Raw genomic sequence first — 26123 nt, forward strand, 5'->3', positions numbered from 1 at the left:
GGTATTCTTAGCAAATTGTGGAGTTCTGCAGACACAGATATGGAATTGTGGGCTTTAATGTGGTTGAACTTGCAGTTATTGTGATTTTTCTAAGGTCCTGAGTTTGTGAATTCTGCTGTTTGTGACACGGTGTAGAATTGTTGCTGAAACGGTTTCCCAATATAATATCACTACAGAAAAAACGGTTATGGTATAAACTTTGCCTGCACACAGTCTGTCCCAAGCGTCTGAAGAGTGCTTACTCTATGGGTCAACCGAAAACCCCAATTTAATCAATACAAATGACCATAAAAATGGAGGAGAACAAAGTTTTGAAAAGTCAATCATTTTTTTTTTAATTTATACATTATTTACGACAGACCATATGGGAGCAAAAACATTAGTTGAAGTGCAATAATCAGTTTCTTCCACATGTAGGTTGTTTTTACACAGTCTTTATTCACACTAATCTTAAAAAATGTTTGGATAAAACATGATGATATATTCACAACCAACAGCCTACGCGTTTCATCCCAAATCACAGTATATTCACTGGACTGTTGAGCCAAAATATAAAAAGAATTCTCCTTAGTGGCTAACACCACTTGGGTTTTGTTACTGATAAACTGAGCTACTAAACTGCTAACTCACTGATCTGCTGATGTAATGCAGTGGTTCTAATAGAAAGCCTTATTTGCAGCTTAATGTATATAAGGGAATGCTATATCAGTTACTTTCATGTTAAGGTCAGGCATATTTATTGAATTACTATTTACTCTTATAGTGAGAAGTCATTCACGCTTTTGTGGCATGATTGTGTGTTATTCGGATACATGCATGCCAAGTATTCACTATGTCAGTGGGTAAACAGTGTTAGTATTAATAGAACACCAGCCATATGATCTGCATTATGATTATCACCATTTAGTGAGGACCACTTCTAAGAAAATGCAGCTATTTGGAGAATTAGTTAAGGTTAGCACCTATCTTCACAGAGGTGACCACAGGCTCGTAGGGATTCGGGTCAGCTCAGTACGCTACACATGTCAGCGCTGTCACGTTACAACTGCCTGCATCATCATTCTTACCACAATTCAAGGGGGCCACATTTGTGCAGTTTCTGCGATACCTATCTATTTGAATACTTGTACAGCAGATGCATGTCCGAGTTGTGAGTAACTGAGGCTCCTAATCGATACAAAGCACAATCGGCACACCTCACAATATCTCCACCACTATTTTAAAGCTTAGCTGGGCCCGGCGTCCAGTTCTTGCAAAAGCACTTAGGCTATTTAAGGTTGACTGCTTGAGGAGGGGAATCTTAAAAGTGCATAATTGCATTTAATGTCAAGAAAGCAGACTAGTGAATGCAGAGAATTATTCAGATATTCCAGTCAAGAGTGGAGCAGTTATCTTAGGCAGCCATCTTTCTTCCCAGTCAAACCAGACAGACCCTTGATTTGAACTTTTAACAGTATATATTGTTTAATACCAGTGCTAATTATTATGGGGAAAAACTATTGTAGGACTTGGCTCTGTGGCACGATAAATGTCTACCAACTGTTCTTACATAATGCTTGCCTTTAAATAGGAGGCTAAAATGTTTTAAATTGCAATATAACATTTCTATTCTCAATCATACTTAAAAAGGCTTAGCACTAGAAAAAAAATTAAAAGAAGCAAGATTTTTTTTAGATGACATTTATTAGATTCATAATTGCACAGCAATAGGTCTTGGACACAAGTAATACCCTTGCAGATGTCAATGTTCCCCAACCTTTCACTATTTTTGTGAAAACGGATAGGAAGAACACACATTTACCACAGAGTTGATTAACTGCGTTGTCAATGCAAATCTCTTTGAATATATTACTAGAATTTTTATTAAATACCAGTTTGGTGTCCTGAATGTTCAATACAAACCAGACAAAGCCTGAACAATAGACGACTACAATTGCAGCCTTATTTTGAAGTTGCAGGAATACCTTCGAGTGGCAGCATGATGCAGAATAGTCTATGCACAAATGTTGTGTATAATCTTATTTCACAATGTCTTCAACCTCACATCAACACTTTAAAAGCAGACCGTAGCATTCTGCTTAAAAACGTTCCGCCGCTCGGCTCGCAACAGCCCTGATGTTACCATATACCTTAGATGGAGGACTTCCTGTGAACAGAAGCACAGAATTAATTATGCAGGTCCAGCTCAGGGTATAAATAAATACAACATATTCCAGATTTTAAAGGTAGAGCAATGAGAGAATTATTTGATTTTTATTTACATTTGTATTAACCATGAATAAAGTAACAGGCAACAGAATCACTTAACTAGGGTAATTCAAAATCAAAGCAACTTCAGAGCAACCTGATTCGTCCCAGTTGCCAAAGCATCTTTCCACTACACCACTTTTCCTATCACTAAATGGCAAAATCTATAGTGTTGCCTCCATTTAGGAACTATAGATCACAAACATTCACACTTATCTATCAGCTGGTCATACACTAGGCATACAAGTCTTAAATAGTTCTTTTCATCAACTTAGTATCTCTTACCTAGGATAAGGTTACAAATAGCTGTTCGGGCCATCTTGATATTCTGAAAGGATCCTAGGATGTGAACCTTCCTGAAGGATAGAAAAAAAAGACAAGTCAGGAAAATAAAGCTAAATCTGGAGAAATATCAGATCACTAAAAGCCATCACAAATTATACAAAAGACAAAAAATAACAGTTACATTTACTTCAACTTCTCAATAGCAGTTATTGCTCCTTTTCTTGGGCAAAAATCTTTCTAGAGTAAAATTTTAAAACAAAACATTTGTACTCTAGATTCCAAATATCTTACTGCAATACCCACTTACATGTTTAAATTGGTTTAGCCAAGAAATTCACCCAACCCTCCCCCCCCCAAAAAAATATCATCACAAAAGTTCTGCTTCCATTAGTCCCAAATTGGTACACCAACCTGATCTAGCATATAGAAACACTGTTTTAATGTAGAACAGAGAAACATTTTGAAGTCTAATGCCCTGAAAATGGAAAATGTTACTTCCGCCAAAGAAGCTTAAGGGGGGGAGGGGGGATGTGGCGGTGAAAGGAATGCAGAGAGAGAAGAGAGAATAGGCACAGAATTTAGGAACATCCATCCCTTATTGTATGTCAGGTCCGGAGACAAGGATTATGATTTATAAACGTTACTTCGCGGATTATAAAATTCACGGCAGCCATATTCACATTAGCTTAGAATAGAAAACTCCCAAAAGTCTACTGGAGATTACAACAACCAATCACGTATTGGCAGTCATACACAGTCCACTGCCATTGTCCATGCAGCCTCTTTTCTTTGCTGCTCAGCAGCAGCAGAGGAGTGTTCCTCCCTTTTCTCAGCATGTTGCCTGAGATTTGTCAATACTAATTGCTATGATTTTGTTTTTTTGTGTGTAAATTTGCCCTAAATTGCCTCATATTTACAGGTTTTGTTGCCTATTCTGGCAGCGGGAGTGTCCCTGCACTCCTTGCGTGGCAGTAAGGTATTACTTTTGAAGGCCGGGGGCCGCGATTGAGGTGTGACCCTCAAACTGCAAGGTGGGACTGTCACTACGCACCCAGAGAGGCCCCCTCGCTATCCATGCATTTGTCAGTTTCCCATAAGAACCGGGAGACGTGCACAGAGGGAGTGTTCTTCAGAGCCTTGACCCAGCCTGGAGAAGTAGGCCCGGTGCCACGGGGTCTATAGAAGTCTGTGTAAGCAAGTCTGAAAACCAGACCAGACAGTAATAGTATGAGTGATCCTGCACACCTCCCTGTGGTCTGTACAATTACTATGGGCCAAGTAAGCCAAGTTTCTTCACGCCTTGGGGCCTGTTTGTTCAAAGGATAATCCTCATTATCACCCTGTGGGTCTGTAATTGCTGAGCTTTTCATTCTTAATCATGTCACCTTTGGACCTGTACTGTCTCACTTCACTGCCTTGTGGTGTCTTTACGGTCATTAGGCCATTCTGGCACTGTCCCAGGCGGACCCTTCATATATTTTTAGGTGTGTGTGGCCTCAAGGCCTCGACCCTCACGGACTGGTGACCTCTGGTCTCCCAAAATATATACTACACCTCCCAGTGCCACATGGACAATTCCATCTGTCGCCATATCAAACACTCCCCTGGAGGCTATGCATTTATCTGAGAGTGTGTACGTCGAGGTGGAGGAGGATTTGTCCTTCCTACCATGGGACGATGACTTCTATGAGGCAGTGCCTGCCTCCATCCATAGGGCAGAGGCGATGGCCCCGGCTGAACAAAGCCTGTACAGGCATATCTTTGATGACTGTGCCCAGATGTCTCATTCCCCGAGCACTCCAGAGCCTGGGTCCTCTTGCCCAAAACGAAAGATTACTGGGGTGGAACAGGACATTTTTCTGCACCTCAAGTGGGAGATTCTATCCCACACTCAGCTCCCCGCCCATGCCCTGGGACCGGCTGACAAACAGCTGGACTGCAATCCACCTGTTTCACCAGATGATGGGACGATGACGATTCCCACTGGGACTTGGAAGCAGAGTAGGACCCCTCGCAGCCTTGGCGCCCTCTAGCTGCCAATGGCACCTCCAAGCATCCCCCTACCAACACGATGTCTGACATGTTGACCGTGATAATATAGTCAAGTCGTGCTCTGCGAAATGGACTTCAGTGACTAAGGTAGCACAGTATGTTGCGGGCCAGCTCCGTAAGCCTCTGCAAAAGAAAGCATGCAGTCATTCGGTGCGGAATGTCCCAGACCATCACTGGAGGCGGAGGTAGCCCTTAGCCCCGAAATTGCTACAAATATAGCCACTTTCTTAGCAAAGTTCATCAAAGATCCCAAGAAAGGGATCAACTGTTACTGGTGCTCATGCCAGGACAAACTCCTGGACATTTTAGGGCCACTGACAAAAATCTTGGATAGGGCACGAAAGGCCAAGGTTTCAGGTCCTCCGATTTCCCCTGAGGCCCTCTCCGGCTTTGCCCAAAGAGCCATCATCTATTTAGGGAACACCAACTATGCCCTTTCTACAGAGCATCGCCACTACCTGCTCCTCAAGGTGGACCCTAAGTTGGGCGACATGGCGTCCTCAGAGGTGGGGAATGGTGGCCCAGGGAGCCTCTTTGGCGATCCCTTTACAAAGGAACTGGGGAAGTTTGTGGCCATTTTTTCATCCCTTGCCAAGGCCTAAACTTCTATTAAGAAGATCTTCCACCCTCCAGGGGGCCGGCCTTGGTAGAGACTGCTCAGCTGGTCGCTTCTCCTCTCAACCCCTCTCCCAGGGGCAAGGCTTCGGATGCGGACTGTATCAGGATCAAGCCAGGTTCCCGAACTTCTATCATACCAGAGACAGGCCTCCAGCTCTTCCAAGGGCAGGGGGTCACCTGGCTTCATTTTTCCACAGGTAGGTTTCTCTCACGACAGATGCATAAGTCCGGAGAACTGTTCAAGGTTTCCAGATAGAATTCTATGGGTCTCCAAGACAGGAGCCGCCCCCCAATAAGGTTTTTCACATCAGAGAACGCACTCAGACGCCGAGGTCAAGGCCTTCCTCGGAAAAGGGGCCATATACCATAATGCTCCTCACCCCTCTGGCTTCATAAGCAACATCATCTTGGTTGACAAGCGCGATGGGGGCCAGAGTCTGGTGATCAACCTCAGTGAATTCAACTAATAGTTGTATCACTACTTCAAGATGAAAGGGATCCATCTTCTGCAGAATGTGATCCAACCATTCAATGAAATGGTGCATCTAGACCTAAAGGATGTCTATATGACTGTGCCAATCTGTCAACCCCATTGCAGATGCCTCCATTTTTTTGGGAGGGCCCAAATGTACAATTTCATTACATTCCCCTTCGGCCTGTCATCGGAACCGTGGTGCTTTATGAAGGTTCTCAAACCGGTGGTGCGACAGGGGATGAGACTCATGATTAGGGCTCCCGGTTTTATGTTTTTTTATTTTTTACATTCCCGACATTTGACATTTCCGTCTGTATTTATTTATCCATATTTATTTTTTGGACATTTAATATGTACTTATCCATATTCATTTCGTGTTTTACAGATAAATGAAGTTATAAAACTACATTTCCATAATTATTTAACTGATCGACACACAGTCACTCTTTCAGGTCTGCCGTGTTTTAGCTATTTAAGCTGCCAAATATTACATAACAATACATCCACTGGTAAATATTAGCATTATACCACAAATGTATGTTGACATATACAATTATTTAAAGAAATGTTATCCTGTTTTTTAGCTTACCATGCTGTCCACCTGCTCAGCTGTTGGACTATAATTCATGAAGGTCAGCACGGAGAGTCACTTAAAAGAAGTCCAATGTTCTGTATTTGTCCACTTTCAAAAATAAATGCAGACAGAAAACATATTGCTTTCTGTCTGTATATATCTGTAAAAAGCCTTACTCATGATTTACTTGGACGACATGCTCATTATGAATCAATGCCCCAGTATATTGTCCTTGCAACTGCAGATGGCGGTCAATCTCTTTGAAGGGCTGGGGTCTGTGATCAGCGAGCGCAAGTTTCTTTTGGACCCGTCTCAGACGACGGAGTTCCTGGGGTTTGTGATAGACTCGGCGGCGTCCTTCAGTCTACCATCCCGGAAGATGGCAAAGATCTGTCATAAGTTGAGACAGAACCTTTCCAGACCATACACTTCTTTACACAAGATAGCTAGGATAGGGGGCCTCCAGTCATCCTCAATTCAGCTGATCTTTACCAGGGGGCTTCTACAATACCGGGCACGGCAGCGCCACAAGGAAGGGACTCTCACATTCCCAATCGGTGCCCTTGTCAGAGGAGTCACGAGAAGAGATCCAATGGTTGCTATCCCACATGGAGGCCTGGAATGGGAGGGCAATCTTCGGTTCCAGCCCAGACAAGATTATACAGTCAGACACCAGCAAATTAGGCTTGGGTAATCGTTGTGGGCAGCTCTCCACCAGGATACAGGTCACATGACAACAGAGCTTACACATTAACTGTTTGGTGCTCCGCGAGGGCTCCTTCGCTGCTGGACCAAGGACAGTATTTAGTCTTGCGTCCTTCTAAAAATGGACAATGTTTCAGCGGTATGTCATATCAACTACCTGATAGGGGTTGTGGCCTTTTTACCTCTTGCCTGGACCATCAACTTCCCAGTTCATTTAGCCACACCGGATGATCGACGGTTCGCTCTGCCTCATGGCGTAGTGGATTACAGGCATAGATGGAAAATCCTGGGATTTTTCGAAACAGGCTGAGATCCTCTTGTCCAAGGCTTGGGCCGATATCACGGTCAAGTGATACAGATCGGCCTGAGTGAGATGGATGAGTAGGCGCATATCACAAGGTTAGATCCCGTGGAAGCTGATATAGTCCAAATACTCATTTTTTTGCCAGAGCTTTCCTCAGAGGGTTTGGCCTATCGGACCCTGTGGGAGAACATCCTGTTGTACGGAAACTGTTGCAGGGAATTCGGTTATCTTTGCCACCTGAGCTGCTATATTCTTCTCTTTGAGAGGTCAACAAGAACCTCAATCTCCTTCTTTCCTGGCAGCCTCATTGTTTTTTGCCCCGTAAAGAGCATTCTGCTAAGTTGGCATGTTACTGTGCCTGATGCCATGCTGTAGGGTCTTGGATGTTAGAGTCTTGGATATTGCAGGTATAGTATTTTCCCTGCAAGGGGTATATTTTACGGTTAGTAGAGGACTAAATCGCATAGAAGAGTAATTTCTTACCCCGCTTTTGCAGATTCTCCTAAATTGTGTTGTCCAGGGCTTGAACGTATATGAAGAGAGGACGGAGGAGATCCATCCACCAGGTGAAGGGCAACTCTTGATTGCCCTGCGGAAACCGCATAGAGTGGTTTCCTCCCCTACGATTGCTAATGGATACATTGGGTTATGAGTGACGCAAGCATCAATGTGAAGATGGTACAGCTAACTTTAATTAATGAATAGCCAAAAAGAAAGTACTTTTTTCGCAAAGTTGTTTTTATTGTTTGGAGTGGTAAACAATAGAAGGTGTATTGTTACTATCTAGTAAAAACACAAATACTGCAAAAAGTACATTTTAACATGTAAATCACACAAACATCAACAATTAGTTGAATTACCTTTTCTAGCTATTTTTTTAAACAGAGAATGCCATTAGGAAGTTATAGTTTGCTGTAAAAACCAGAGATAGATACCTCTGACAGCCAAATAGATGGTCATGGTGTTCTACACATGAAAAGGCAGATGTAGGATCAAGACAGAAAAATGAGACACCGATAGAGGTAGACTTATACAGACAGATGGATAAAGAGATAAATTGATAGACAGATGGACACACATACAGCTAAAAGAGACTGATTAAGGTGGAATCAGAGATCATGGTAAATAAAGGCAGACAGACAGCTAGTGATAGAGATAGTGAGAGAGCGTCAGAGTGACAGAGCAACAAATAGATCTGCTAAGTGGAGAAAGAGACAGAAAGAGACATGCAAGGAAAGAGGCAGATGGTGATAGAGTAAGAGATACAGATGAAGAGACTGAGAAACACATTTAGAAAAAGACAGCTAGGGGAAAGTCAACAACAGAGGAAGATGGAGATAAATACATGGTGATACACAAATGGAGACAGAATTCAAAATATTCAGCAGCTAACAGGGCAATCTAAGTAGAGCGTACACTTAAAAAAAAAAAAGAAAATCAGAGCTTGGGAGAGCACTAGGTTATCAAAGAATCACAGGCTTAACAAATGAGCGAAAACCCTTCAGTTCAGAACTGCTAAGCCAAAATATCTCAATGCAAGATACAAGTTATCCAAATAAATAATGAATAGTCTCAAAGTCCCAGAGAACACAGTCGCCTGCCAATGAAATTCAACTTAACTGACAAGGAAATTATTTTTGGTTGTTGTGTATGCAGAAAAAAACGAACACGGTCACGATAGATAATGGGTCATAAAGGCGGACACATTTCTACATTCCATCTATAGTCTCAGAGGCTGAACCAACTTTTATTTGCTAGTCAAACTAACCAATGGCCAAAGAAGGCTGATGCAAAGCCCATTTTAGCTAATTGGATTATGTATTTTTTCTCATAACACGAGGCAATCAACACCAAAGAAATCCCATGTCAGAACTAAAAATAAGACGGTTAATAACCTGCAACAATAGAATTGCAACATGACGATAGATTCAAGTGATTTGTACATTTCGGCCATCTAGCGGATGGTTGGAAAATCCAACCGGTGCAGACATTTTTCATTGACAGCATCATTAACTGTCTAAGACCCTCTACTATGCGTACCAGTGCAGCATAATGCCCATGCATCTGTACAAGTTTTAGATTTTATTTTTATATGCTAATGTGGAGAAGTGTGGCTCACCGGTTAGAGGCGGCAGACCCAGAAGCAGAGGTCGGCCCAGGACCAGGGTTCAATTCCCGACGCGGCAGGGTACGGAACCAATGTCAGCGGGCTCGATAAACCTCGCCGCCTCTCTAACCATGGGTCCCACGCTGCAACTCTGGGCAATAGCTTGCTTAATCTCCACAACGGCCCCCTCGCTGCTGGGGATGCCTGGCTTCACCTTGGGGATGCCCAACAGGGACCATCTCACAGGGAAAACCAGGACGGGTTCCCCAGCGGCACACAGCGCCAAGAAACCATGCGGTGAACGTGCGCTCTACAAATTCAGACTAACAGAACATAACAATGTAGTTCTAATCAGCCGTAATATTTTTTTTTATGATGAGCCAACTTCCAGAGCGGTATGGTGAATCAGATGTGCAACTAGAACTTCTTCAAGCTTCAAAACTATTGCAACAGGGCAGTAGATGTTTTCTTTTGATGAATGAATCATTATAGATTCACATGATTCGCACAACACAACAAATAGGATTAATCTGTGTGGAATCACAGGAATGGGAGAAGTCCTTACTAAGTTATTCAATATCCTTGGGCACCTATGTAGCCGATCTAATGTGCCAACACAGCAATGCTTTGCAGACATGTGTATGGAATTCCAAGCAGCTTTCATGCTTGTGTTCTGTAACTTTTAAGTAAAGTGGCTGCTACCACAGAAGCGATATGGACGATAGATGCGTCAGCCAAGGATCACGTGCATTTTGCCTTAAAATTTGGTCTTAGGCGTTTGGATAAAACCATATTTAAAAACCATGTTACCTGGTTGTAAATAGTGTTAATATTTACACCTGACAGGATGTTTTTAGAACCAATATCTTGCACAAAGTACATAGTTCCATTCACTCAGGGGATTCAGCACCGTAGGCATTCCATACACTCTCTATTTTATAAATAAGCGCATCCACTTCTTCAAATAAGATCTATTCTCCACCATCTATATAGCCCACTGCCTTTGAGGCACTTTAGCGGGGATCATCCTATATCCGACAAAACAAGTTGGTGAATTACAGTCTAATGAAACCAGACTTTAACTTAGTGACAACTTGAGTAACAATTATAAGATTTGTGTTGAAAACAAAGGCTGACAGTTACGTATTGTTTTAAGTTAAAACTGCCCTGGATAGATTATGGCAAAACACATCTACAGCTAGATATATTCTATAATATTAAATTATACCCTCCTCTCTGTGGTTCGGCTTGGTTGAGTCTCAACAGCAAAAAAGATATCAAACAGCATGTAAAGGCAAGGAGAATCTCAATTAAAATTGTAGCGAAAATAATAAACCCAAAAAAGAATCAGACATGAGTCAGAGGTAAACGATAGGCAGCATGCTTTCAATCTCTTCCCATGATATCTGCAGTCCAGATATTTTATATGATGACACCAACTTGCAGTATTTTGCGATGCGAATACATATGTCACCAATTAAAGCGCACAATACCCAATGTTTTTTCAACCCCATTAGCTCCAATAATTAGATAGACCAAAGTTAAGCTAGCACGGACCTATATGGAACAAAATCGATCTTGCTTTTTTAGCAAGCAGCACTGTCGAGGTCATAATGGAGAAACAAAGTTACAGTAATCTTTTTCAGTCTTCTAAACGAGACCTGTTGGGAATGGACTGTCCCTACAAGGTGTACATTGGTGTCTCCTACCCTGCGAGCCCAACTGCTAGTATTCGTGTGTCCCAGTTTTAGAATTTGGCCCAGTCTCATGCTAACCTAGCGAGCAGCATGAGGACCTAGGCCTGCCTTTGACAAAAGTCTTGGACCTGGTGAGGTGCACCACCTCAATCGTGACAGAGATTACTGTTGCTGCCACAGGTTCATGCGTGTAGTGCGGTGGTGGCAGCATACTTTTTTTTGTAGTGATCATAGAGTAAATTGCAACGGTTAGTGATGTACCTGTATCCTGGAGTTAATTACCAGAGTGTATGGATATATGCGCCTGGTGTTCCATGAGCAACTTACACTCTGTATGATCATAGGAGTAAACCAGAGAGGCACAGGCCTACTACGGGTTCTATTTTGGTAGCCCAGATCTGCTCCTGTGCATAAGAGATTACTTTCCCATAAAGTGGAAATGTATTACTGGCATTTCCAAGACTGGTGGGAGAGAATCGCAGATAGTGAAGTGAGTAAAGGGGAGTTATACTCCCCCTTAGAAAAACAAATAGATTCTTTGATGCAGAAGGCTGCTGATTAGTCTTCCTGTAGATTGCCATTTGGTGGATTGCAGAGATATGAGTGGGGTTTCAGTTCTTGTCAGTGTATGAGGGGTCTTTTAAAAAGGGTCAGCCTTTAGGTGTCTCTTCCTGATCACGATCAGGTGTGGCTATGTTAGTTAGGTGCAGACTACTCACTCCTCTTTGTGCCTCTATTATGGGTGCCCCAGCCTGGAAATGATCCGGATGTGAACAGCATTACTCGACACAAATGCCGAGTCTGAAGACAGCTGGAGAAGGACACATTAAGATGCCAGACTCAAACCAGTTTTGAAAGTGCAAACTCAATTCACATTCTTTGTCTGCTGTACCTGTATAAGAGTGGTAGTTGCCAACAGAATTGTATTCCCGGTTCAAAGTTCTCTGAATTTGGCGTGTCCCAGAGTACCCAGTGGACTACTTCGCAATCAGAACTGGAAAGTGCCGGACAGACAGCTTCCCAGAGATGAGGGGACATTACCAGGAGTCTGATCTGGAAAAAACAGCTTTCTCTGTCCTGAAATGTCTGCAGAGTCCTGCCTGACAAAGAAGGAAGGAGTGAACCAGCCCTGCGGGAGGAGCAGACTGTTGATGTGGACATGACTAGTTGACCATGGTACTGCAGTCCATCCACTATAGACTCTACAAGAGCTTCATTTTCATGCTCCTCACTTAAAGCCGGTCAGTGAACAGAGCAGAGGATCCGCAGTACTGCTGAAGTGTGCCAGAGTGAACACCCTTATCATCCTGGCTAATGCAGCCCTGGCACTAGCCAGAAAGTACCCGTTCAGCCTACATTCCTGAAGAAGGGATTGGCATTGACCTGTGCCACTGGTTTGTCCAAAGAAACTATTATGGATGGGCATTGCCTTGACACTTATCAGACGGTCCATGCCACTGAAGTAGAACACTGAATTTGTGACAACTGCCCCCAGTATGCCCTGAATAGATTGAATGGGCGGTTATAGCACCAGCACTTACTACTTATATGTTGCATGCACTACGCACGAAGACTTCTGTAGTACTTAAAAAGTGTCCTGTAAAATTGTGTCAGTCGAGTAGGGTGCCCCTACGCATGGTGCAGCCGCCATATGGACTAGCATTTCTCTTCCCTTCACCTTCCCCCCACATTTTGGTATATTTGTCAATGTGCCCTTGTTTTATAGTTGTGGCCAGTATATATTTTCTGACTGCAGAATTCAGGGAGTTGGCATTCCCTAAATACCTTAGAGTCTTGAGAAGCATGTGGCAGACCCAGAGAAAGTCTCCAGCAACATAATATCAAGGACTGTGCTGAGATGAGAGAGCATTAGGTAATCTGAAGCAGGCAGGCAGAGCCCGTAGTACAGATAGGTGCCTAAGGGAACATGGGTTGAGGAAAACTTATTTTGCGAATTGTCGCTTAAATAGTTGAGTTCCACTGTCCCGCCACTGGATATATAGGCGGGTGTGTGTTCAACAGAATAACACAATAAAAAGAATCGATCCAGAAACTAAACTAATTTGGCAAATGCATCTTGGAACACACTACTGTGATTGCATTTATATAGGGCTTACTACCCCAGACAAGGCGTTGAAGCGCTTAAATACTGAGACGTCCCTGGGTGTAAAAAATGTGTTATCATCGGGTTTAGCACACATAATGCATTTCAGTATTTTACAAGCATTTGCAATCAATCTGTCTCGCAATTGCAAGAGTTAGAGCTATTGGCATTGTAAATGACAATGTCTTTTAACCATGTGTCTTGGTTTGGAGTGGATGTATGTGGTTTGTAGTAGAATTATGTGGGTTGAATTGGAATGGTTAGTTGTGGAAATGTGTGGTGTATTCGTGTAGTGGAATTATGTGGCATCGTTAATAGATGGGGTGAAAGCTGCACAGAATAGACAGAAAGGTAATTAAAAAGGCATAGGTAGTTTGTGCACGAAGTGGTGAATGAACAGCAGACAGAGGAGCAGAAAGAGTGTTTGAGAAAGAAGGGGAGTATAGGCCACAGAAGCATAAACAGGGTGTACCAGTGCACGCAGAAAACACCACAAGAGAAGGGGAGTGCGCTTTTGAGGGACAGAAATCTTAAAAAGGCACAGGAAATAAAGCGTGCATGAAAACCTTAAGTGAACCAATATGAGAGAGTGTCGGGAAAAGCATGTAAAAAAGTGAGAAAGAAGTGTGAGAGAGTACGAGTGAGAGAGTACGAGAGAGAGAGTACGAGAGAGAGAGTACGAGAGAGAGAGTACGAGAGAGAGAGAGTACGAGAGAGAGAGTACGAGAGAGAGAGAGTACGAGAGAGAGAGAGAGTACAAGAGAGAGAGAGTACGAGAGAGTACGAGAGAGAGAGAGTACGAGAGAGAGAGAGTACGAGAGAGAGAGAGTACGAGAGAGAGAGAGTACGAGAGAGAGAGAACGAGAGAGAGAGAGTACGAGAGAGAGAGAGTACGAGAGAGAGAGAGTACGAGAGAGAGAGAGTACGAGAGAGAGAGAGAGTACGAGAGAGAGAGAGAGTACGAGAGAGAGAGAGAGTACGAGAGAGAGAGAGTACGAGAGAGAGAGAGTACGAGAGAGAGAGAGTACGAGAGAGAGAGAGTACGAGAGAGAGAGTACGAGAGAGAGAGTACGAGAGAGAGAGAGTACGAGAGAGAGAGTACGAGAGAGAGAGAGTACGAGAGAGAGAGAGAGTACAAGAGAGAGAGAGTACGAGAGAGTACGAGAGAGAGAGAGAGTACGAGAGAGAGAGAGTACGAGAGAGAGAGAGTACGAGAGAGAGAGAGTACGAGAGAGAGAGAACGAGAGAGAGAGAGTACGAGAGAGAGAGAGTACGAGAGAGAGAGAGTACGAGAGAGAGAGAGTACGAGAGAGAGAGAGTACGAGAGAGAGAGAGAGTACGAGAGAGAGAGAGAGTACGAGAGAGAGAGAGTACGAGAGAGAGAGAGTACGAGAGAGAGAGAGTACGAGAGAGAGAGAGTACGAGAGAGAGAGTACGAGAGAGAGAGTACGAGAGAGAGAGTACGAGAGAGAGTACGAGAGAGAGAGTACGAGAGAGAGAGTACGAGAGAGAGAGTACGAGAGAGAGTACGAGAGAGAGTACGAGAGAGAGTACGAGAGAGAGTACGAGAGAGAGTACGAGAGAGAGTACGAGAGAGAGTACGAGAGAGAGAGTACTAGAGAGTGAAAGAGAGGAGTGGGGGGGGGGGCACCCAGGGGAGGGAAGGGACGGCGAAATAAGTGCACAGCTCGAGGAGGTACAAGTAGCTTGTGTGAGCAGGCATTTTAGAGAGGAGTCAAGGAGTGTGAGGGAGGGATGAGAGGGGGCAGAGGGAGAGGGGGTAGCGGAAGTGTGAAGTAGAGATGAGAGGCAGTGGGCGTGTGGGAGAGAGAGGAAAGGGTTGGTGGAAGTGCAATGTATAGATGGGTTGTATTGGAATTGTTGGTTGTGGAATTAGGTGGATAGTAATTAAATGGTATTAACTTATTGAATTTTTTAGAGTGATATTGTGTGTTATGCTGCTGGATAAAAAAAGACAAATGTGTGAATTCACCCGCGTGCGATGTTCAGAAAGGAAAATGCTACTTACCAGTATGCATCTGTTCTTGGCATGTAGAGCTGCAGAGTTGTACACTAAGCATTAGATCACCACCTGGTGTAGGGCTAGGATGATTGCAAGTTGTTGTCTCTTGGAAGAAGTCTTTGTAGTCACGAGATAGGTGACTCCTCCCTTGGACAATACTGCGCATGGGCATCGGCTCCATCCTTAGATTGTTTTTCGCCATGATGGGAAATGATGAAGCTAGTATAAGTAAAGAAAGAAGGATGTCCATGCATGTGCATCGAAGTAAGATGAAAAACTTGAACGGATACAAGTCCCGGGGAGGAAGGAGGGCATGTACAACTCTGCAGCTCTACATGCCAAGAACAGATGCATACTGGTAAGTTATTTAAAACAAGGGGTGGTGATGGACAGAGTCTCTGAATTAAGCAGAGTACTCTCACCCAGTCAAGAGATCAGGGCTAGATCCAACACCGTTTTTTAGCTCATTGCACCATCCAGTTTCAGAACCTGGCTGTATGCAAATTAGTCTGTCCCTGGCCCAGTGCATCATGGGAACAGGGCAGACCAGACTACAAAAGCCAATTCTTACACTGGGAAGGAAACAAGCTTCCGGGGACCGGTTTCTGCCATTTCAGGCATCTTCGGCCCGGCTTGCTTGAATCCTGATGGTGCAATGAGCAAGGGACTCACATCTGAGTATACCCTTCCACGCTTAGGGTGGACAAAATTATTTACAACAAGGGGTGGTGATGGACAGAGTCTCTGAATTAAGCAGAGTACTCTCACCCAGTCAAGAGATCAGGGCTAGATCCAACACCGTTTTTTAGCTCATTGCACCATCCCAGTTTCAGAACCTGGCTGTATGCAAATTAGTCTGTCCCTGGCCCAGTGCATCATGGGAACAGGGCAGACCAGACTACAAAAGCCAATTCTTACACTGGGAAGGAAACAAGCTTCCGGGGACCGGTTTCTGCCATTTCAGGCATCTTCGACCCGGCTTGCTTGAATCCTGATGGTGCAATGAGCAAGGGCCTCACATCTGAGTATACCCTTCCACGCTTAGGGTGGACAAAATTATTTACAACAAGGGGTGGTGATGGACAGAAGTCTCTGAATTAAGCAGAGTACTCTCACCCAGTCAAGAGATCAGGGCTAGATCCAACACCGTTTTTTAGCTCATTGCACCATCCCAGTTTCAGAACCTGGCTGTATGCAAATTAGTCTGTCCCTGGCCCAGTGCATCATGGGAACAGGGCAGACCAGACTACAAAAGCCAATTCTTACACTGGGAAGGAAACAAGCTTCCGGGGACCGGTTTCTGCCATTTCAGGCATCTTCGGCCCGGCTTGCTTGAATCCTGATGGTGCAATGAGCAAGGGACTCACATCTGAGTATATCCTTCCACGCTTAGGGTGGACAAAATTATTTACAACAAGGGGTGGTGATGGACAGAGTCTCTGAATTAAGCAGAGTACTCTCACCCAGTCAAGAGATCAGGGCTAGATCCAACACCGTTTTTTAGCTCATTGCACCATCCCAGTTTCAGAACCTGGCTGTATGCAAATTAGTCTGTCCCTGGCCCAGTGCATCATGGGAACAGGGCAGACCAGACTACAAAAGCCAATTCTTACACTGGGAAGGAAACAAGCTTCCGGGGACCGGTTTCTGCCATTTCAGGCATCTTCGGCCCGGCTTGCTTGAATCCTGATGGTGCAATGAGCAAGGGACTCACATCTGAGTATACCCTTCCACGCTTAGGGTGGACAAAAATATTTACAACAAGGGGTGGTGATGGACAGAGTCTCTGAATTAAGCAGAGTACTCTCACCCAGTCAAGAGATCAGGGCTAGATCCAACACCGTTTTTTAGCTCATTGCACCATCCCAGTTTCAGAACCTGGCTGTATGCAAATTAGTCTGTCCCTGGCCCAGTGCATCATGGGAACAGGGCAGACCAGACTACAAAAGCCAATTCTTACACTGGTCCCCGGAAGCTTGTTTCCTTTCTGGTGAAGAATTGGCTTGGTAGTTTGGTCTGCCCTGTTCCCATGATGCACTGGGCCAGGGACAGACTAATTTGCATATAGCCAGGTTCTGAGCTGGTATGGGGCAGTGAGCTAAATAACGGTGATGGATCAAGCCCTGATCTTTGGACTGGGTAAGAGTGGTCTGCTTAATTCAGACACTCTGTTCATCACCACCCCCTTTTCTGAATCGCATACTGGTAAGTAGCATTTTCTGTTCGAGGCATATGAGCTGCAGATTGTACACTATGCATTGATTGTGCAGCAATGTCTCCCTTAGCGGTGGTCACCTGTATCCGTTGCAGTAGTTTGAAAGAGAGTTCCAAGGACAGATGGGCCTACAGCAGCTTGCTGCTTGGCTTGCACATCAGCACAATAGTGCTTGGTGAATGTGTGTGGTGTAGACCATGTTACTGCCTTGCATATGTCCTCTAGGGGTATGTTTCCTAAGAAAGCCATAGAGGCTCCTAGTTTGCGAGTAGAGTGCGCTCTAGGAGGAAATGTTAATGTATGTTTAGCTTTAATATAGCATATTTGTATAAATTTTACAATCCACCTTGCAATCCCACCTTTTGAGATGGGGTTGCCTTTGTGTGGAGGAGAGAAAGATACAAACGGTTGTTTTGTCTTTCGAAAAGATTTAGTTCTATCTATATAGTATAAGAGAGCCCTCTTAACATCTGTGTATAAGCCCTTTCCGCTACAGAGTCTAGGTTTTGGAAAAACACCGGTAACTCTACGGATTGATTTAGGTGAAAAGGAGTGATAACCTTTGGAAGAAATTTTGGATTAGATCTAAGAACCACTTTGTTAGGATGTATTTGAAAAAATGGTTCTTGTATAGTGAAAGCCTGTATCTCACTTACTCTTCTAAGAGAAGTAATGGCAACAAGGAAAAATGTTTTCCATGTTAGGAATTGCAGTTCACATTTATGTAGCGGCTCGAAAGGGGGCCCCATGAGTCTTGTAAGGACAAGATTGAGGTTCCACACAGGAGAAGGTGGCAATCTGGGTGGGATTATTCTTTTTAATCCTTCCATGAATGCTTTGATTGCAGGTACTCTGAAGAGAGACAGATGTTGCCTGTTTTGTAAATAGGCTGCAATTGCTGCAAGGTGCAGGCGTATGGAAGAATATGCCAAATTAGACCATTGTAAAAGGTAGCAAATTATATTCTGGATGGAAGCATCCAGGGGATCAATTTGATTATTGTTGCAATAAATGGCAAATCTTTTCCATTTAGCGGCATAACACGCTCTGGTAGTGGGTCTCCTAGCCTCTTTAATGATGTTCATACAGTCTGGTGGTAGGTTTAAATAACCAAATTCTAAGACTTCAGGAGCCAGATGGCCAAATTCAGTTGGTTTGGGTCTGGGTGTCTGAGTTCTGAATGGTTCTGTGTTAACAGGGAGGGTGTGAGCCGTACCTTTTGATGTGGAACTAGAGAGAGATCTAGTAGTGTGGTGAACCGCGGTGGGCGTGCCCATGTGGGAGCTACTAGGATCAGTGTGAGAGACTGTTGTCTGAGCTTGCACAATACTAATGGAATGAGTGGGAGAGCGGAAAAGTGTACGCAAATCTGCCTGACCAGTTCATCCATATCGCATTGCCTTCGGACAGTGGGTGTGGAAACCTGGCGGCGAAGGCTGGGCATTTTGCGTTTTGGTGTGTGGCAAACAGATCTATGTGTGGGTGCCCCCACCTTTGGAAGAATGGCTGAAGAACTTGTGGATGTAGTCCCCATTCGTGAATCTGTTGTGACTGCCGACTTAACAGATCTGCTATCTGATTGTGAACTCCTGGAAGGTGTTCCGCTAACAGATACATTTGAGGAATGGCCCATCTCCAAATGTTCTGTGCAAGTTGGGACAATTGCAGTGTCCCCCCCCCCTCTGTTTTTGTATATAGTACGTGGCTGTCATATGGTCCGTCCGGATTAGGACAGCTTTGTTTTGTACTTGAAGTTGAAAAGTCTTGAGTGCTAAGAATATTGCTTGCAGCTCTAGATGGATGATATGGAGCAGTTTTTGTTGATTGGTCCATTGGCCCTGAGTTATGTGATGTAAGAGATAGGCTCCGCACCCTGTGAGGGATGAGTCTGTTGTGAGCACTACTTGTGGAACAGGCTCGAGGAACGGCCGCCCCCTTGTCAAGTTTTTGGTGTTCCACCACTGCAGAGAGCGATGCGTGCGGCTGTCTACCAACACTATGGGCCAGATGTAGGAGCCCAAATACCGGCCGTTACCGACCGGTATTTAGGAATTGGCATGTAGGGGCCATTATTTTACAGAATCGGTAAATTTATCGATCTGTAAAATACCGAATCGGTAATTTTACCGATTCGGTAAATCCAAATGTAGGTGACACTCCTGAGAGTGTCACAGGCCCTTAAGAGTCGGTATTTTACCACACAATCCTATTGTGTGGTAAAATACCGAATCCAGGTGTGCATGCACATCTGTGCATGCACACTGTGCAATGTGACACACAGACATGCCCTAAGGGCATGTATGTGTGCCACATGTCACATGCCTTTACTTCGGGTGCTAAAGTGACACCCCCTGCACACATGCAACATTCGATATTTACAGATTCGGTAAATACCGAATCCGTATTTCCCATTGATTCCTATGGGCTTCACAGCTCATAGGAATCAATAGGAAATACCGATTTGGTATTTACCGAATCGGTAAATACAGAATGTTACCGATTCGGTATTTCTATTTTAAAAAATACCTACATCTCCCAGCTTCATATTTACCGATTCATAAATACCGAATCGGTAAAATTCGGTATTTATGAGTCGGTAAATGTCCCTCACCTACATCTGGCCCCAGGTCTGTTAGTTGACCTTGATTCCACTGTTGTGCTAGGCATTCTTGTAGTGGGCGCATTTGCAACCGTGCGTATGGTACTATGAAGATGCAAGATGCCATCATGCCTATTAGTCTCATAAACACCCTGGCTTGCAGAGATTGTTGGTGTTGAAAAGCTGTGACTAAGGCTTGAATGCGCTGTATCCTTGCTGGACTGGGATATGCTAGAGCTGTAGACGTGTTTATTGTAGCCCCTAGATACTGATGTACATGCGAAGGCTGCAGGTGCGACTTGGTGTAGTTTATTGTAAATCAATCAATCAATCAATCAGTGGCACTTATAGAGCGCGCTACATACCCGTAGGGTCTCAAGGCGCTGGGGGGGGGGTGCCGCTACTGCTCGAACAGCCAGGTCTTCAGCTTCTTCCTGAAGGAGAGGTGGTCTTGGGTCAGGCGCAGGTCGGTCGGGAGGGAGTTCCAGGTCTTGGCGGCCAGGTAGGAGAAGGACCTTCCTCCCGTAGTCGCTCTTCGGATGCGGGGGACGGCGGCGAGGGCGTGGTTGGCTGATCGGAGGTGGCGTTTGGGAGCGTAGAAGTTGACTCGGCTGTTGAGGTAGCTCGGGCCTTGGTCGTGTAGGGCTTTGTGTGCGTGGGTGAGGAGGCGGAAGGTGATTCTTTTGTTGACGGGGAGCCAGTGAAGGTCTCTCAGATGTCCGGAGATGTGGCTGGTTCGTGGGATGTCGAGGATGAGTCTGGCTGAGGCGTTCTGGATCCGCTGGAGTCTCTTCTGGAGCTTGGCGGTGGTACCGGCGTAGAGGGCGTTGCCGTAGTCCAGTCGGCTGGTGACGAGGGCCTGGGTGACGGTCTTCCTGGTCTCGGTGGGGATCCACCAGAAGATCTTCCGTAGCATGCGTAGGATGTTGAAGCACGACGAGGAGACGGCGTTGACTTGCCTGGTCATGGAGAGGGAGGAGTCCAGGATGAAGCCCAGGTTTCGTGCATGGTCTGTCGGTTTGGGTGCGGTGCCCAGGGCGGGAGGCCACCAGGAGTCGTCCCAGGCGGAGGGTGAGGAGCCCAGGATGAGAACCTCCGTCTTGTCCGAGTTCAGCTTCAGGCGGCTGGTCGTCATCCACTCGGCTACCTCTTTCATCCCTTCGTGCAGGTTGGCTCTGGCGGCGGCGGGGTCGTGGGTCAGGGAGAGGATCAGCTGGGTGTCGTCGGCGTAGGAGATTATGCTGAGGTTGTGTTTGCGTACGATGGCCGCGAGGGGACTCATGTAGACGTTGAAGAGGGTGGGGCTCAGAGATGATCCTTGGGGGACGCCGCAGATGACGTCGGAGGCCTCTGACTTGTACGGTGGTAGGCGGACTCTCTGTGTTCTGCCGTCGAGGAAGGAGATGATCCATTCCAGCGCCTTGTCCTGGATTCCGCTGTTGCCGAGGCGCCGTACTAGGGTGCGGTGGCAGACCGTGTCGAATGCCGCGGAGAGGTCTAGGAGGATGAGGGCCGCTGTTTCTCCATTGTCCATCAGGGCTCGGATGTCATCGGTGGCGGCGATGAGGGCGGTCTCGGTGCTGTGGTTGGCTCGGAAGCCGGACTGTGAGGGGTCGAGGGATCCGTTCGTCTCGAGGAAGGCGGCCATCTGTTTGTTGACGGTCTTCTCGATGACTTTGGCTGGAAACGGGAGGAGCGAGATGGGGCGGTAATTCTTGAGGTCGGTGGGGTCCGCTGTTGGTTTCTTGAGTAGAGCGCTGAGTTCGGCGTGTTTCCAGCTCTCCGGGAAGATGGTGGTGTCGAAGGATGTGTTGATGATGTCTCGCAGGTGGGGTGCGATGACGGCGTCGGCCTTGTTGAAGACGTGGTGAGGGCAGGGGTCGGTCGGTGAACCGGAGTGGATAGAGTTCATCGTGCGGATGGTGTCTTCGGTGCTGATCGGGGTCCAGGCGTGGAGGGTGGTGGTGGGGGGTGGTTGATCGGTCTTGGTGTGCGTTGGTTGGTTGTTGAAGCTGTTGTGTATGTCCGCGATCTTGTTGTGGAAGTATGACGCGAGGGAGTTGCAGAGGTCTTGCGATGGGGTGATGTCGTTGTTTCCTGCGCTGGGGTTGGATAGCTCTTTCACGATGTTGAAGAGTTCCTTGCAGTTGTGTGCGTTGTTGTCCAACCGGTCCTTGAATGCTGTTTTCTTGGTGGCGCGGATCAGCTGGTGGTGTTTCCGGGTGGCAGTTTTGAAGGAGGTCCTGTTGTCCGGTGTCGGTTCCCTTTTCCAGACTTTCTCCAGAGCTCGGCAGTTCTTCTTGGAGCTCTTGAGTTCATTGGTGAACCATGGGGCCTTCTTGCTGCCGGGTCTGCTAGGCGGGGTCCTCAGTGGGGCGAGTTCGTCCGCGCAGTTGCTGATCCACGTCGTGAGGTTGTCGGCGGCCTGGCTGGGGTTCGCTGAGCTGGCAGGAGGGTGCTGGCTCAGGGAGGTGGCGAGCTGGTGTGCTGTGATCTTGTTCCAGCTTCTGCGGGCCGCCTGTTGCTGGTGGTGGTGAGTCGTCGTTCTCTTGAAGGTGAAGTGGACGCAGCTGTGGTCCGTCCATTGAAGCTCAGTGGCGTGGCTGAAGTCAATGTCTGTGCTGGACGAGAAGACTGCGTCGAGTGTGTGTCCGGCGAGATGGGTGGGGGTGGACACCAGTTGCTTGAGTCCCAGGTTGGCGAGGTTGTCGAGCAGGGTGCTGGTGTTGCGGTCGTTGTTGTTCTCCAGGTGGAAGTTGAGGTCCCCGAGGAGGATGTAGTCGGCGGAGGGGAAGGCGTGCGGGCTGACGAAGTCGGCGATGTCCTCGCTGAATTGCGTGCGTGGTCCCGGGGGTCGGTAGATCAGGGTGCCTCTGAGGGTGGTGTTCGGGTTGGTGTGGATCTGGAAATGCAGGTGTTCGGCGCTGGTCAGGGTGTTGTCGGTGCTGGTTGTGAGGCGGATGGTGCTCCTGTGGACGATGGCGATGCCTCCTCCCGTCTGGTTGGCGTTTCGGTCCCTCCGGACGATCTTGTAGCCCTCTGGGATAGCGATGGCGATGTCAGGAGCTGAGGAGGTGTTCATCCAGGTCTCAGTGAGGAAGGCAACGTCAGGGGCTGTGGCGTCTAGGAGGTTCCAGAGTTCGATGGCGTGTCTGTGGACGGAGCGGGTGTTGAGCAGGATGCACTTGAGGTGGGTGCTGCTGGAGTTCGACTTGGCTGGTGTTGGTGCGAGGCAGGTCCGGGTGCAGGAGAACTTGCAGGCGTGGCAGCTGAAAGGTCCGTGGGTACGTCGTGGTGTGGCTTGGTGGCAGCCTGGGCGTCGGCCGGTGTTGAGTGCGCTGAGAGTGGCGGCTGAGTACGTCCTGCGGGTCGGTCGGGATCGTCGAGGTCCAGGGGTCCTGGCCCTGGGCGCGGTCCAGGCGCGGACGGGCGCAGACGGGCTTACCTTTGGCGCGCCTTCGGCGCACAATCGGCGCGCCCGCTGCGCGTCAACGCTGCGCGTTCGCACGGTCGCCATTTAAGGCGAAGTGCGCGGGTGGGCGGAGCAGCTGGGAGGCGGGAGCGGGGAGGGTTACAGAAGAGAAGAAAGGGGCGGGGACAAGCGGCGGTGGCGGGAAGGGAGGGCGGAGGACAACAAGGAAGGCAGAAACACGGGTAAAAGGAGGATAAACAAAACAGGCACAAATCTGCGACCAAACAAGGGAAATAAGGGGAAAAATAACAAGTTACACGGAGTAAACTAAACAGGCACAACTATTAGGCAAAACAAGGGAAAAAGGAAAAAAAAAAGAAGATACACGAAGTTTTGGAAATACAGGCACAAATGCTTGACAAAACAAACCCTGCTGCGGAGGCAGCCGGCAACCGGCAAAACGCGGCAGTAGCGAGGCAGAGGGCGGGCAGGGGCACACGCAGCAGCTGGTGGCCGTGCGGCGCGGGGGTGTCCCACAAGTAAACCCTAAGTCGTGCAGAGTTTGAATTGTCTGATGTGTGTGTTGGACACACTGATTGAATGACTTGGCTTTTATGAGCCAGTCGTCCAGATAAGGGAAGACATGTATTTGTTGTCTTCTGAGATGTGCTGCTACCACATTTTGTGAATACTCTTGGTGCTGTTGTCACTCCGAATGGGAGGACTTTGAACTGGTAGTGTTGTTCTTCCAGTACAAACCTTAAGATACTTTCTGTGGGCAGGATGTATGGTGATATGGAAGTAGGCGTCCTTTAGATCTAGTGTTGTAAGGAAGTCGCCTTGTTGCAGCAGTGGAAGCACCTGTTGTAGAGTTATCATATGAAAATTATCTGATTGTATGTAATGGTTGAGGGGCCTGTGGTCGAGAATTGGCCTTAGTGTTCCGTTCTTTTTGGGAATTAGAAAGAACAGCGAGTAAACCCCTGTTCCTTGTTCTTCTAAAGGAACTATTTGAATAGCATCTTTTTGTAGAAGTGATAGAACCTCCTGTTGAAGCAGAGTGAGATGGTCTGTAGACATTGGACGCTGCCTGGGAGGTATGTGTGGAGGGGTTGCTGTAAGTTCTAGGCAGTAGCCATGTTGGATAGTCTGTCTTACCCACTTGTCTGTTGTAATGGAGTTCCAGACAGGTAGGAACTGTGTTAATCTGCCCCCTACAGGAGTGAAATGCTGTGGGGGGAGCAGAGGGAAGTCAATGTTTAGTGGCGGAAGAGGATCGGTTGTTATTGTTACCGCGACCTCTTCCTTTATTATTGCCTCTGTATCCTCCTCTAAAGCATCCCTTGTTAGAGGATGTTTGGGATTTGAAAGATGTTGTAGTGTCTGCTCCAGTTTGTTTGGAGCCTCCTCTGTACGAGGAGCGACGAAAAGAGCTTCTAGCTGGTGTGGACTGTAAAGCCCCCATAGACTTTGCGGTGTCCGTATCATCTTTTCCAGCGTAGTGTCTACTTCTGGGCCAAATAACTGGTTCTGAATAAATGGTTGGTTTAAAATGGTGGTTTGCACTTCTTGTTTAAACCCTGAAATGCGTAACCACGCATGTCTCCTGAGTATGACACTGGTGTTTACAGCTCTAGATGCCGTGTCTGCGACATCTAGCGCGCATTTTATTGAGGCATTGGATACTAACTTGCCTTCCTGTATAAGGTCAGTTGCTTGATCTTTGTACTGATCTGGTAGGTGCTCAAGTAGTTTTTCTAATTGGTCATAATGAGCCCTATCGTAACGAGAGAGGAGGGCTTGTATATTTGCTATACGCCAGATGTTTGTAGCTTGTGCAGCTATTCTCTTACCTGACGCGTCAATTACTTTTGATTCTTTGTCAGGTGGGGGTGCTTCCTCAGAAGTTTGAGAGTTTGCCCTCTTCCTAGCATTGGCCACAACTAATGAGTCTAGTGGCAGATGTCCTTTAATGTAGACGGGATCTGTGGGTGCTGGTCTATATTTTTTCTCGATTCTAGGGTTTAATATTCTAGAACGTACAGGGTCTTTAAATACCGCTGGAGCGTGTTTTATAACCCCCTTGATCATGGGAAGAATTTGAGCAGACCGCTGAGACTGCTCAAAGGTATCTAGGAGAAAATCTTCTTCCATGCTATCGGAATGCATAGGGACTCCATGGTAAACTGCAGCTCTGTTTAACAGCTGACCAAAACCAATGGTATCTTCTGGAGGGGAAGGCTTTGATGGGTATGACTGAGGTTCAGGGATGTCGGGCACATTTTGTGAGTTTGAAAAATCCCATATAGGTACATTTTTTGGGTGTGAAAAATCCCATACACCCTCATCTACCTGGTATGAATCAGGGTCTTGCATGTCCTCCCCTCCACCCAAATTGTATTCATCATCATTCTGCTGTGGGGAATGTGATGATAATGGAGAATGTACATGAGAGATTTGAGGTGATATGTGAGGAGGAACAGGAGAAGAAGGAAAGAAAGGTGTAGGAGAGGAAGGGTGCATAGGAGATGTTGCACAGTCCTTTTTTGGCAGGAACCACAGGTGTGGGTGGTGCATCTGCTGGTCTTTTCTTGTGAGGTGTAGCACCTACATGACCTGTTTTTGGGTCTATGTAGATCTTCTTTTGTCGAGGATCTGGTCTAAAAAGTTCTTCCTGCTCTACAACCTTCTTGGGCGTCGATTTTT

General features: G+C 46.4%; 1 protein-coding gene across 1 annotated transcript in view; it reads right to left on the reverse strand.

The window, feature by feature from the left end:
- Positions 1 to 309: 309 nt before the first annotated feature.
- PNO1 (partner of NOB1 homolog) overlaps positions 310 to 26123 on the reverse strand; it is a 71065-nt gene continuing 45251 nt past the window's right edge. The window contains exons 6-7 of the mRNA XM_078649400.1: positions 2533 to 2603; positions 310 to 2146 (exon numbers count right to left, since the gene is read on the reverse strand). Of these exons, the coding sequence (XP_078505526.1) occupies positions 2079 to 2146; positions 2533 to 2603 (139 nt within the window). The 3' untranslated portion in view covers positions 310 to 2078. The remainder of the gene's footprint in view (positions 2147 to 2532; positions 2604 to 26123) is intronic.

The sequence above is a fragment of the Lissotriton helveticus genome, chromosome 6 (genome assembly GCF_964261635.1).
Source record: "Lissotriton helveticus chromosome 6, aLisHel1.1, whole genome shotgun sequence".
In the NCBI taxonomy this organism is placed as follows: Eukaryota; Metazoa; Chordata; class Amphibia; order Caudata; family Salamandridae; genus Lissotriton; species Lissotriton helveticus.